Source organism: Geotrypetes seraphini, chromosome 11, assembly GCF_902459505.1.
Source record: "Geotrypetes seraphini chromosome 11, aGeoSer1.1, whole genome shotgun sequence".
NCBI lineage: Eukaryota > Metazoa > Chordata > Amphibia > Gymnophiona > Dermophiidae > Geotrypetes > Geotrypetes seraphini.
Genome location: NC_047094.1, coordinates 25619192 through 25633812, shown reverse-complemented (window position 1 = coordinate 25633812; position 14621 = coordinate 25619192). Strand labels below are relative to the sequence as shown.

General features: G+C 43.3%; 1 protein-coding gene across 2 annotated transcripts in view; it reads left to right on the top strand.

The window, feature by feature from the left end:
* CYTH3 (cytohesin 3) overlaps positions 1–14621 on the top strand; it is a 111083-nt gene that overhangs the window by 91568 nt on the left and 4894 nt on the right. For both annotated transcript variants that reach the window (XM_033963716.1, XM_033963717.1), the window contains exons 10-12: positions 10684–10760; positions 10849–10920; positions 12576–12730. In XM_033963716.1, the coding sequence (XP_033819607.1) occupies positions 10684–10760; positions 10849–10920; positions 12576–12730 (304 nt within the window). The remainder of the gene's footprint in view (positions 1–10683; positions 10761–10848; positions 10921–12575; positions 12731–14621) is intronic.

Below are 14621 nucleotides of genomic sequence, written 5' to 3'. Positions count from 1 at the left end.
AAAGGGCTATAGCCCATCAAGTCTGCCCACCGTACTGTCCCTTCCTCTTAAGTCTATACCCAGTGACTATTTAGTCAGATTGACTCTCTTAGGGATCCCCTCTTTCCTCCTCTGACCCTCGTAGGGATCCCCTCTTTCCTCCTCTGACCCTCGTAGGGATCCCACATATGTATCCCATTTATTCTTGAAGTCCAACACGCTGTTGGCCTCAATCACCTGCGCTGGAAGCTCATTCCAACGGTCAACCACCCTTTCTGTGAAGAAGTACTTCCTTATGTCGCCACGAAATTTCCCGCCCCTGAGTTTGAGCGGATGCCCTCTGGTGGCAGAGGGTCCCCTGAGAATGAAGATATCATCTTCCACCTCGATACGTCCTGTGATGTATTTAAATGTCTCAATCATGTCTCCCCTCTCCCTACGTTCCTCTAGAGTGTAAAGCTGTAGTTTGTTTAGTCTCTCCTCATATGAGAGACCTTTGAGACCCAAGATCCTCCTGGTGGCCATCCGTTGAACCGACTCGATTCTGAGCACATCTTTACGGTAATGAGGTCTCCAGAATTGTACACAGTATTCCAGATGAGGTCTCACCATGGTTCTGTACAATGGCATTATGACTTCAGGCTTCTTGCTGACAAAGCTTCTACTGATACATCCCAACATTTGCCTTGCTTTAGATGAAGCCCTCTCCACTTGATTGGCAGTTTTCATGTCTGCACTGATGATTACTCCTAGGTCTCGTTCCGCCGAAGTACTAGTTAAAGTTTCCCCATTCAAGGTGTAGTTTCTGCATGGATTACCGTTACCGAGGTGCATAACCTTACATTTCCCAGCGTTGAAGCTCAGTTGCCAGGTCGAGGACCTCATCAATCCTCATCCTCATCCTCCTCATCAATCACGCCCACCGTTGATCTACCAGTGGCGTTACCCCCCGAAACAGGCTCCCCCATCCGACAGCCTGTGAAGAGGCAGCACCCGCAGAAACATCAGCAAAAACCTCAACCATCTGCTGTCCCTAAGGCTCCTCAGCCCTTTTGACTGTCTCAAAGAGGGCATAACCTCTGTTGTTCTGCCATTTTCTGTGATTCCACCTATCGGAGGTCGCATCCATCATTTTTTCCATCGATGGACGACTATCACCACCGACCTCTGGGTCCTCTCCATTGTCAAGGAGGGATACTCCCTTCAGTTCCACCAGGTTCCTCCAAGAGAGTATCCTTCCAACTTGACACAGACCGCCTTTCTTCTTCAGGAAGCCCAGGCCTTGCTGCATCTTGGGGCTGTCGAGCTGGTCCCTCAGGACCAACAGAACAAGGGGTTTTACTCCCGGTACTTCCTTCTTCCAAAGAAGACGGGCGATCTGCGACCCATCTTGGACCTCAGGGTGCTCAACAAAGAAAAGTTTTGCATGTTGACCCTGGCATCCCTGTACCCCCTCATTGAGCAGAACGATTGGTTATGCTCTCTGGATCTAAAGGAGGCCTACACTCACATTGGCCTCCCGCCAATTTCTCAGATTCCGGGTGGGAAATCTTCATCTGCAATACCGAGTGCTTCCCTTCGGCCTGGCCTCATCCTCCAGAGTCTTCACCAAGTGCCTGGTAGTGGTAGCCGCTGCACTCGGGAACCACGGCCTCCAGGTGTTTCCTTACCTGGACGACTGGCTCATCAAGGATTCCACGTCTCAAGGAGTCACCCTCGCAACTCAGAAGACAATTTGGTTACAACATCTGGGATGCGAGATAAACTTCCCAAAATCCCATCTACAACCTTCCCAGACTCTCCCCTTCATCGGGGCGATTCTGGATACTACCAAGCTCCGAGCATTCCTCCCTCCCCCACGCATGGAGGCTGTGCTACATCTCTGCCAGTCAGTGTCCTCTCGCCCGTCCATCCCGGCAAGACAGATGATGGTCCTGCTAGGCCACATGGCCTCTACAGTACATGTGATTCCATTTGCCAGACTTCACCTCAGAACCCCTCAGTGGACCTTGGCGTCTCAGTGGTCCCAGACGTCCGACCCTCTGACTCAACACATCCAGGTCATTCCTGCTCTACAACAGTCTCTTCGCTGGTGGATGCTATCCTCCAATCTCTCCAAAGGTTTGTTGTTCCAAACCCCCTGCCATCAGAAAGTCCTCACGACCGACTCGTCGACTTATGCCTGGGGGGCTCATCTAGACGGCCTCCGCACCCAGGGTTTCTGGACCAGCACAAACCGCCAGTGCCACATCAATCTCCTGGAACTCAGGGCGATCTTCAACGCGCTCCAGACCTTTCATCATCTCCTTCGCGACCAGGTTGTCCTCATTCGCACAGACAACCAGGTCGCCATGTACTATGTGAACAAGCAGGGAGGCACGGGATCGGCCTCCCTCTGCCAGGAAGCTCTGAAGGTGTGGGATTGGGCGACTCGCAACAACACCTTCCTCAGAGCGGTCTACATTCAGGGGGCGGACAATGCCTTAGCAGACAGCTTGAGCCGTCTCCTGCAACCTCACGAGTGGACTCAACTCCACGCCCCTTCATCACATCTTCTCCCTGTGGGGAGCGCCTCAGATAGACCTCTTTGCAGCCCCCCACAACTTCAAACTACTTCTCTTCTCCAGGATCTACACCCTGCAGCGCCTCGAGGCAGATGCATTGCTCCTGGCCTGGACGAATCGCTTTCTATATGTGTTTCCTCCATTTCCTCTCATTCAAAAGACTCTGGTCAAGCTGAAGTCAGACCATGCCACCATGATCCTGATTGCTCCACGGTGGCCCAGGCAACCTTGGTACTCACTTCTACTCAAGTTTCAAGTTTATTAGGATTTGATATACCACTTATCAAGGTTATCTAAGTGGTTTTTTACAATCAGGTACTCAAGCATTTTACTCCAACTCAGCAGCAGGGAGCTGTACCTTCTGCCAGTTTTTCCATCTCTGGTTACACAGCATCAGGGATCTCTGCTTCACCCCAACCTGCAGTCTCTACACCTGACAGCTTGGTTACCCTCTACAGTTTTCCCAACCAGTGAGGGACGTCCTGGAAGCTTCATGGAAGCCTGCTACTAGACAATGCTACCACCAGAAATGGATTAGATTCTCTGTTTGGCGTGTCTCTCAGCGCCAGGAGCCTCAACACTCCTCCTTGTCTTCAGTTTTGGACTAACTTTTGCACCTGTCTCATTCTGGCTTCAAGTCTTCCTCGATACGAGTCCATCTCAGTGCAATCGCTGCTTTCTATCAGCCTCTTCAAGGGAAACCTCTATCTGCTCATCCTGTGGTTTCCAGATTCATGAAAGGACTTTTCCATGTCAATCCTCCCCTCAAACCGCCTCCAGTGGTTTGGGACCTCAATGTTGTTCTTTCACAACTTATGAAGCCTCCATTTGAACCTCTTCACAAGTCTCACCTGAAGTATCTCACTTGGAAAGTGGTGTTTCTCATTGGCCTCACCTCTGCCTGAAGAGTCAGTGAGCTACAAGCCTTGGTTGCGGACCCACCTTTTACAGTATTCCACCATGACAAGGTGGTTCTCCACACGCACCCGAAATTCCTTCCTAAAGTTGTCTCAGAATTTCATCTCAACCAATCCATCGTGCTTCCAGTGTTCTTTCCAAAGCCATATTCTCACCCTGGAGAATCTGCCCTGCATACTCTGGACTGTAAGCGTGCTTTAGCCTTCTACCTAGAACGCACCAAGCCTCACAGAACTGCTCCCCAACTCTTCATCTCCTTTGACCCGAACAAGTTGGGACGTCCTATTTCTAAACACACCATCTCCAAATGGATGGCGGCTTGCATCTCATTTTGCTGTGCCCAGGCTGGATTGCCCCTTAACAGGAAGATCACAGCCCATAAGGTCAGAGCGATGGCAGCTTCTGTAGCTTTCCTTAGATCGACGCCGATTGAGGAGATTTGTAAAGCTGCCACCTGGTCCTCGGTTCATACCTTCACTTCACACTATTGTCTGGATACTTTCTCCAGACGGGATGGACAGTTTGGCCAAACAGTGTTGCAAAATTTATTCTCCTAAGTTGCCAACTCTCTCACCATCCCATTCTGGTTAGCTTGGAGGTCACCCATTAGTGAGAATACCTGCCTGCTTGTCCTGGGATAAAGCAATGTTACTTACCGTAACAGTTGTTATCCAGGGACAGCAGGCAGCTATTCTCACGTCCCACCCACCTCACCTGGGTTGGCTTCTTTGCTAGCTAGCTGAACTGAGGAGACACGCCCGGTGCATCGGGCGGGAAGGCACTCGCGCGTGCGCGGTGCGGGCAACTCAAAACTTCGAGTTTTCTTCAAAGAAGCGTCCGCATCGGGGTTCCATTGGATCACGTCACCCATTAGTGAGAATAGCTGCCTGCTGTCCCTGGATAACAACTGTTATGGTAAGTAACATTGCTTAATAGAGGCTCCAATCGGGAGTGAGAGGGCAGTTCTCTTGCCCAGCTGCTAGGAGTGGAGGGAGTAGCCTAGTGGTTAGTGTAGCAGAGAACCTGGAGAACTGGGTTTAATTCCCACTGCATCTCCTTGTGACTCTGGGCAAGTCATTTAATCCTCCATTGCCACAGAAAGACGGTATATCAAATCCCCCTTTGTCATATGAGTGTTAGTAAAAAAATTATCACAGCCTAATAGCAATAAAGATGTATTCTAAATAACAATAGCACTAGGTTCTGAGAAATGGCTGCCTCCATTCTTCTGCAAAATTGACTGTTTTAACCTTGGCACGGGATGGTTCATAACTTTGCACGAATACAGGAGATTCTACCTCCTCAAGGTAGAACAAAAGAGGCGACCTGTGATGCTAAATCTGTTTATTCACTACTAAGACCCGACACGTATGTGTTTAAGCCGTAAGGCCTGCCTCAGGGATCTGGTTTCCATTGAAGTGCAACATATCTCTTTTACTTTGAGTGGATTCATGAGATTGTTGCCAGTATAACGATCTTAATTTCTTAATTACCATCAATTGGTTGATTTATTTATTTTATTTTTTTTAAGATAAGAGACGCATGTGATAAGTTGCAATCCATTGGAAACAAGACCCCTGAGGCAGGCCTTATGGCCGAAACACATACGTGTCGGGTCTTAGCAGTAAATAAACAAAGTGAGTAATGCATCACAGGTCGCCTCTTTTGTCTTCTTTCATAACTTTGCATGTCATTTATGACAAATCTTTGCTGAACAGGAAACAACTGTATCCTCAAGTGATATGGATATAGAAAGAGTTGAACTGTGGCACAAGCTTGAAATTTTGTGAGCAGTAGCACCAGTCATCAAGGCTTCAGTCCTGCCTAATTTCCATTCATGCAGCTCTTATAACATCTACAGCTAAAAGCAGCAAGGTTAGGATTCAAATATCCATATTAAGAGTGAATTACAATTTGGATACCAAAGGTAGGTTCTTGCCCAACAAAATCTGTAGTCTAGGTTGGTACCTAGGAGCTTAGATGTATTTTATCATAGACACAAAATGGAAAAAAGGCTTTCATATTGAGCCTCATTTGTGTTAATTTGGAAGCGGTCTTTATTAAATTTCCAAACCTCTGCTGTAATACCAGAGGGACTGTTAAGATCATTCATGCAGTAATACTAAATACTGCTGTCAGATACTAAGGTATCTGGTGAATGTATGCTGTAACTTATGGGGTATTGAGGCTAACAATTATGCTCACATCTGTGCCAAGCTTAAAGAACAGGGTTTTCATTTCATTTTAGTACAATTTATAACCTGCTTGTAACCGAGGTTGTGTATAAAAAAATCCTACACAGTGAAAACATGAAAACAGAACTAATAAAAAGCTGCAAGAAACTGGAATTGTCATTCAAGATTTTTTTTTTTTTTTTACAGTCCAAATTTGCTTGTAAAAGTAAACGTTGATTCAATAATCATTTAAAAGTTGTCAAATGATTTTGCTTCCTCAGTGTTACAGGTAATCTGTTCCATTCAAATAGGCCTTCAATAGAAATACATCTCCCGTGTTTAGATTCCAAAAGAGTGCACTATCAATGTATATACGTCGTCTGAGCAAAGAACTTGCCGTAGTGTATAGCAGCTCAAATGAGTCGTATCTGAATGCAGGATTTTTTTTACCTTATGATCTATTGTTTGTTTTGTGAAATACAACCTAAGACGTTTTAGGAGCAGGAGGAGGTTATTTGATCCATCAAGTGAGCTTTGACTGGGTTTCTCATTTAATAAGTGTTCTCTCAGGGTTTCCGCAGCTGGCATTGTGCTTTTGCAGGTTTCTGGGTCTCGCTGCGACTTTGTCAGGTAGAAACTGACGTTTCAGCCACCATGCTGTGGATTTCTTCAGGGTATGCTCTGAAGTCTGTAGATTGTTCTTCCTCAGCTTATCTACCTTCCTCTCACTCTCTTCCTGCCCTGTCTTTTTCCCCATCTTTTTGTGCCTGTCTCCCCCCTCCCATGACCTATTTCACATCCCTGATGCTCTGCATTGCACAATTCCCTCAGGTTCTGTGGGGCTTAGTTCTCATGGTTCCTGTAGCCTTCAGTTGGCATTTTGTGAGCTGCAGACAAAGTCTTTGCAAGAGAACTACACAACCAAGGACAGAGAGAGAGAGAGAGATATGTGTTAAGTATACTTGGGTTGTGGTTTGTTGTTTTTTTTTTGGGGGGGGAAGTCTTAGCCTCCTGCTGCTGCAGACCATTCTCCCACCCTACCTTATTGCTCACTACTGACTCATTTTCCCATTAAGGGAATAGCTGGCAGGGTAATTTGCAGCCTTTTGGGGGTGAGGGGTCAATTAGTTGGCCTTTCTGTCCCTAGTGCATCATGTATTCTCTTCCCTTTGTCTCATTTTCCCAGCTATGGATTGTAAACAAATTCACTATGAAATATTGTGAAAAATGTTTTAAAAGCCTCTTTCAAGAAAAAGGTGTTACAGGGCTTCTGTTATTTAGAGAAACTGATAACTTCCTAATCCTCTAGCAGCTCATAGCAATTATCCTTTCCTATATAAAGAAAAGGAAGACTCTTTGGAGATCAACAATTCCAAATGTGACTAACTTCATTTTAAAGACTTTGTGCAGTCAGTGTAAAATTGAGTACAGTATTCCCACGATATTCGCAGGGGTTCCATTCCAGGAACCCTTGCGAATGCTAAAAAAACGCAAATACAGTTTTTAGCAGGGCAGATAGGACAGGGCAGCCGGATAGGCAGGAGAGGGCAGCCAGAGCGCCGACGAGTGAAGGAAATCGCTCGCGGTATGCTCCGACTGCCTCTTCCTGTACTAAAGTCGGGCCTCACCAATCAGGAGCTCCTGATTGGTGAGGCCTGACTTTAGTACAGGAAGAGGCGGTCAGAGCATACCGCGAGTGATTTCCTTTACTCGCCAGCGCTCCAGCTGCCCTCTTCTGCCTGGTCATTCGTGGTTGGAAAATACCACAAATGACTGGGACCGCAAATCGTGGACCGCGAATTCACGGAGGAGCACTGTATACAGATATTACAGTATACTCTCAGTTAACTGGCACCCATGGAAATTGATAGATGCCAGATAAATGTAGTTTCTGGTTGCTTGAGAGTCATGATTAAAAATAGGCTTAACTAATACTATACCTTACCATAAACTGTTCCAGACAAACAATTGGACATGTGGTAGGCAAAGCATGAGTGTACTCCGGTGTGGCGTGCCAAGTTTACACTTAAATTTCCACCAGAAATTGATTTTATTTTCATTTTTATTTAAAGTATTACAGTATTTCTTTGATTTTTTTTTTTTCCCTGGTTGCTTGAGAATTCTGGCTGTTTGAATTCCGGTTAACAGAGAGTCTACTGTTTGATGTTGTAACCTGAACAGTATAGTTTCACATCAGAAAAGAATAAGAGCCAAATACCCAATTGACCATACAACAAACTCGCACTGATTTTAGACTAGTTCTGATTTCTGTTCTTTGTCTTCAGTGGTGTGAGTAAAGGGGAGCTGTATGTCAGAATAACAGAAGATTGCTGTAAGATGACTCAGTTCTGTGGAAGAGGAAATACAATTTTCTCTAAATAGATGAACTCTAATAAGATAATGCAGTAATAAGATTAAGTTCAGACTAACATGAGATGCCTAGAAGTATCTTTTGAACAGTGGAGCACCATGCTTTAAGATGCTTGAGATTTCAGAACATGAGCTACCACTGTGATACATAGGAAACCGAGGTTAGTAACTGGGGCTTGAAGAGAACAGTATAATTATTTTAGTTCAGATTCTTTGTGTGTGTGTGAGAGAGAGCACTTAAACCAGTAAAGATATCTGGTGTCCATTAGCTTCAATAGTAATTCAATAAAACAAGGGAATTTCAACTCTCTTCTCTGGGGCCCATACTATGAGCTGTTGAACATTAATACAGATTTTTCTGAAATCATTTCAAATATTGACCTGTCTGGTAATAAACAAAATTGCTTGGTTCTTGAGGAGGGAGGAGCCTTTCATAACTCATAGGCAGTATATAAAGTGATGTTGCTTCCGGGGAGTGTCCCGTGGGGAATGCAGAGAGGAGTGGAACCTCCTTTGCATAAGTCAAAGAACAGAAAAGCAGAGCCTTGTACAAAAAAATGTTGCCTCAATAGTAGGGGTGGCCCTGGTTGCTGCACTTCTTTTTAGCCCTCCACGGCAGATTTCAAAGCACAGCATTATGCTGCTAGGCTCCTAAGAGCAAGTGTGAGTAGCCCACTTAGATAAAACAGGCGCTTTGCATGGCCTAAGCCCTTTGAAAGATGATTCTGTATGAGTGGAAGCAGAAGGGAGCAAGAAACAATAGTCGAGCAATGTGACAAAGTTGTGAACAGTAAACTTGGATGGCAGAGAAGATTGCATCTTGTTTAAGGGCTCTTTTGATGGATTATATCAGCGTATACATTTTCTGAGATCTTTAAGAACATAAGAATTGCCATATTGGGACATCTCTAAACCCACCAGAGACTTTTCCATTCTATGAAAAAAGAGACCAACTGACTTTCACAACAAAATTCAAATTTCTGACCAACTGATTTTCCCGCCAAAATTCAGATTAGTGGACTTCCCTGTTCCCAATCAGGTCAGTGAACCCACTATTTACAAATGCAGACCTCACAGCATACCCTGAAGAAAGTCACAGCATGATGGCTAAAACGTCGATTTCTACCTGTCAATACACAGCAAAACCCGGAAACCTGCAACAAGCAGACACAGTATCCTGTTTCTAACAGTAGCCAACCCAGGTCCCAAGCACCTAGCTAGATTCCAAGTAGCAAAACAAATTCTATGCTGCTTATCCCAGAAATAAGCAGTGGATTTCTCCAAGCCATTGCAATAATGGCCTATGGACTTCTCCTTTAGGAAATTATCCAAACCTTTTTTAAACCCTGCTAAGCTAACTGATTTCACCACATCTCCAGCAACAAATCCCACAGTTTAATTACCCGTTGTGTGAAGAAATATTTTCTCTGGTTTGTTTTACATCTACTGCTTAATAGCTTCATCGTATGTCCCTTAGTCCTTGTATTTTTTTGAAAGAGTGAATAAGCGATTCACATCTACCCTTTACACTTCACTCATTATTTTATAGACCTATTTCATATCACCCCTGAGCCATTTCTAATGCAAGCTGAAGAACCCTAGCCACTTTAGCCTTTCCTCATAGGGAATTCGTCCCATCCTTTTTATCATTTTTGTCTCCCTTCTCCGAACCTTCGAACACTGACTTTTCCTTTTCTGCTTTCTTAAGGTATCCAGAGGCGCAAAGAAGGTTCTCCCACTCGTTCCTATTGTTTCTCCCTTGAATGTCTCTTTCCTTTGCTTTATTGTAGCTCTCCCTTCTTCCTTTTTGTTTTGTTTAACTGTATGTCAAGTCTGCATATCTTGTTTGTTCACGTCTATTATTTTAAATTTGTATCCCACTTTTATCATTGTAAATTTCCTAGAATCTAAGATAGGCATTTAATCAAATTTTAAATAAACTTGTAAACTTTTCTTCAGCAACTGCTTCTTATTCCGAGTAATAAGCTCAAATATTTTTGATAAGCCATCAGGCATTTTCTTTATTGGGCCCAAGATTGTGTATTGCTTTTCCTGAAAGTGAGACTGGATAGGATTTGCTGTCTTTTCAGAAACAAATCAAAACTGTTTTGTTCGGAAGCATTTGCATGATCATGACCGGTTATAATTCTGTTAGCGTATATGTAATTACATGTATGTTGCCTGTCCTGTTTGTTAAATTATTATTTCTCATGTTTGTTGTGTATTTCTCAAAATACAAGATGAGCAGGCTAGAAATGTTTATTGAAAACACAGGAGTGTCATATGACCATTCCTCTTAAATAATAAGGTTGCAGGTTCAGTCCTGGGTTGTCATAGCCATATCTAATTCTGATGCTCTGTATATAAAGAGAAAAGGGTTGGGATTTGATATGCTTCCTTTCTCTGTCAAAGCGGTTTGCATATTATATGTAATATATGTGATTTACCCTTTTTTATGATGCATAAGTATACTTTTTCCTCTGTTATAAAGTCTGACGTGCTGATTCACATGCTTTAAGTTGAACCATATCTTGCCATAGGTAACTAGTGAGAACTTCCTGCATGTCTTTATATTTGATTTTTAAAAAATGAAACATTAATCTCTTTGAACAAGTTGTAGTACCAGAGCAACAACTCATGATGCAAAGTGTCCTTTAATAGTGATTTTGTGCTTTTAGGAGGACGAGTAAAAACCTGGAAACGCAGATGGTTCATTTTGACTGATAACTGCCTTTATTACTTTGAATACACAACGGTAAGTATTAACATACTATAAAGAAAAAGTTGACTCTACACACTGTCTAAGTGGAGGTGGATATTGCATGTTTGTCTTTATTTTGCAGGATAAAGAACCTAGAGGAATAATTCCCTTGGAGAACCTTAGTATAAGGGAGGTTGAAGATCCTAGGAAGCCAGTAAGTAGTTTTCTCTTCCTTTCTTTATCTCCCACTCCCAAGCAGTAAAGAATCCTCTATTACACATTCTTATGTGCCCTGTTGAATCTCGCTCTGCCTCCAATAAACTGCCCTACATTCATGACCTCTGTATCTCCCAATCCCTCCACCTGCTTGCTCTGAGACATGAATTTATCCTGAGGACTCCACTGCAACTGCTGCCCTCTCCCATGGTGGCTACCACTTCTCCCATACACCAAAGCGGAGGTGTTGGGCTGCTTCTTCCAGATTCCAACCTCTTCGCCCAGCTCAAACACACAGCCTTTCCTCATTTGAAGTACACTCTGTCTGCCTATTCACTCCTCTACCTCTCCGGATAGCAGTAATATATTGTCTTCCCAACAAGTCCCTTTTCTCACTGAATTTGACTCCTGGCTTTCCAGGTTCCTCGAGTCAGCATCTCCCTCCCTTATTCTTGGGGATTTTAACTTCACACTGATGATTCCTCTTGACACTTATGCCTCTTAAGTTTCTTGCCTTAACCTCCTCATTCAACCTCCAGCTGTGCTTCACTATCCTCACTCACTGGGATGGCCACTGCTTTGATCTTGTCTTTTTCTCCAACTGCTGTCTCTCTCTACCTCACTGCTCCCCATTTTTGACCATCATGTGATAACCTTCACAATTATTCACTCCCTCAACCACGCTGTCATCTCCAACAGGTTTTGAAATCTTCAGGCCCTTGATCCTTTCATATTCTCAACCACTGTTTCACTTCTCCTTGCCTCCACTATGTTATCCAAGTTTGTCCATGAGGCTGTCTTGTCATACAACTCTATTCTCTCAATTCGCATCCCACATCATGCTAAATTGAATCTTGAGATGCCTGCCACTCAGCCAGTTGTTAAATTCCACTGGACTCTGTTCTGATCCAGTCCATAGCAAGAAGACATCATCGATAAACCTTACCCATAACTTTAATATATGTTGAAAAAGCATTCATCACTATCCATTGGGACTCAAAAGCCTTCTGCTCATTTTAAATCATAGCTGTGGTTTTCAGGACATTTGTTTTCAGTTAGTCTGATTATATGGTTTTGATATCTGTATTCTTGCACAAATCAATGTGGTTGTTTGATATATAGAAATATAATAATAATAATAATAACAGTTTTTATATGCCGCAGTACCGTGAAGTTCTGTGTGGTTTACAAAAGAATAAAAGAAAGGTACAAATTGATTGAACTTAAAAGAGGTGAAAGCAAGTGATTGATAGGTCAAGAGAACCGTTATTGAGGAGAAAGATGTATGGGGTCAGCTGTCTAGGTATTTCAGGAATAGATGTGTTTTTAGGCGCTTCCTGAATTCCTCATAAGTAGTGGGCAAAAGCAATTGTTCTAGATGAGATCATATCTTCCTATTGGACTGACAATATTCTCTGAAATGTAAGGAACAGTGAGTAGAAACCACTTCTGTACAATAGCATTGTATCCTTTTATTGGAGCAGTACATAATACAAGTGATTATTGGAGTTCTTGGTCTAGCTTCCACTTTAGCTATCTCTTAATTGATTATGTGAAACTGGTGGGAAATTGGCAAGACAAGGCTCATTTTTGAATGTGGATTAAACCAGTCTATTACAACTTCTTACTGTGTAATTGCTTCTCCCTTTATAGAACTGTTTTGAGCTTTATAACCCCAGCCATAAAGGGCAGGTTATAAAAGCCTGTAAGACTGAAGCTGATGGCAGAGTGGTAGAAGGGAACCATGTTGTATATCGAATATCTGCACCAACTCCTGAGGAGAAAGAAGAGTGGATCAAATCAATCAAGTGAGTGAGGGTTCAGTGTCTTAATGTGACCAAGGTTCAGAATATGCTTATATTTCAAGATGCTTTTCATTGCATGTGCCCTTTCCACATTAGTTTCTTTTAATTCTAGAATGTTATTTTAGTTTAGAAAAACATTGGGAGATGGATGGTTGCAGGTTCTAGACTCATCAGCACCAAGAAGATAATTAGTAATAATCAGACTACAAAACATTCAGAAAAGAATTAAAGACTATACTCTTCAAAAAATCCCTGAAAAAGACGTAACTCCACCACCTCACCGACCACCAGAAAAAACCTGATCTACTCTTTATCTTTCCCGGAAATGTACTGTTACTCTTTCCATCTCCCTTGGAAAATATCCAAATATCTTTTTGTATTCCACCTTATTTAACTCTTTTGTAATCCGCCTTGAACCGCAAGGTAATGGTGGAATAGAAATCCATAATGTAATGTAATAATCCCAATTAAAATCCAAACAGATTCCAGCAATTAATAAATTGGCTACTTAAACAGAGGTTTCAGAATTAGCCTTGTCAGAGGGGAGGAGTGGCTTAGTGTCAGCACCCTGAGGTTGTGAGTTTGATCCCAGCCTACTCCCTGTGATTCTGGGCAAGTCACTTAACCCTCCATTGGCCCAGTTAGATTATGAGCCTGCCTGGCCAGTAGGGAAAATACTTACGAGTTTCTGATTATTATTCAAAGTATTATAAACTGCTTTGGGTTAATCCTTTCATGAAAAGGCAGTTAATAAAGCCCAATAAATATATTGACCTTTGACTATGGAAGGTGCTTTGTATGGATAAAAGGCTGCCTAGTGAACAAATAATGCCTTCACTCATATCTATTATACAGTAGATATGAGTAACAATAAGTTACCTAATGTGTGTTCAGCTGAAAACTAGGTGTTCTGTACTCTTAATACTGTATATAACAGATGATGGCAGAGAGAAAGCAACTGGTCTCTCCAATCTGTTCAGTTATTCCTGTTTCCTGTCTTATTAGTTTGTTTCCCATTGAGAACAGGCCATTGCTTCTAGTGATATAACTCAGCTGCCAGCCAAAGAAGCTGTACTGCTTGTAAGATATTACTAATTATTTGGATTTGGCTTATGACTCTTCATTGACAGCTCAAAGCAAATTATCATAGGTATTTTTGTTCTGAGATGGTTTACTATCTAATTTTTGCACCTGAGAGAGTGAAATTTCTTGCCTTAAGTCAGCGGGGTTTTCATGTCTTCCTTATTGATAGGTGACCATACAAGATCCCTTATAATTCAGTCGGCTTCTTCCTTCTCACTATGTTGTATCACAAAATGTGATAATAATTTGAATGATTATCAACTCAAGCAAATGTTCTTGAGCATCTAGAAGCCAGCTTTGCTGGCTAGGACCTGGACTCAGTGGTGTAGTAAGGGTAGGAGGGTACACAGGGTGGTGGTGTCCTCCCCCCCCCCCCCCGGTACCTATAAATCTTTGCTAGTGCAAGTGGCTTTTCTCTAGTATGCTTCTTGTGCCAGCTTTGGATTTCCCTCTGGCTTCACTTCCTGGTCCCTTGACTTGGAAGTGATTCAGAGGGGAACCAGGCTGGCGTGAACAACAGGCAGGAGAAGTTGCCCGTGAAAGCGAAGATCTACAGAGGTACTGGGTGGGGGGGAGGGATGGTGAGGTGGAGCGGAGAGGTTCCGGTGCCCCCACCGACATGGCGCCGGGGTGGTTCACCCCCTTACTACACTACTGCTTGGACTCCACCACCAGCTGGCACAAACCAGTTTGGGTTGGGGGGAGGCTTTAGCTTGCTGTTACCAATTCAGCTACCTCAGCTGCTGTGTCATTAGGTTGTGCTTTCTTTATCCCTTCGCATCTTTTTACCACTTATAACCTGCTAACAATG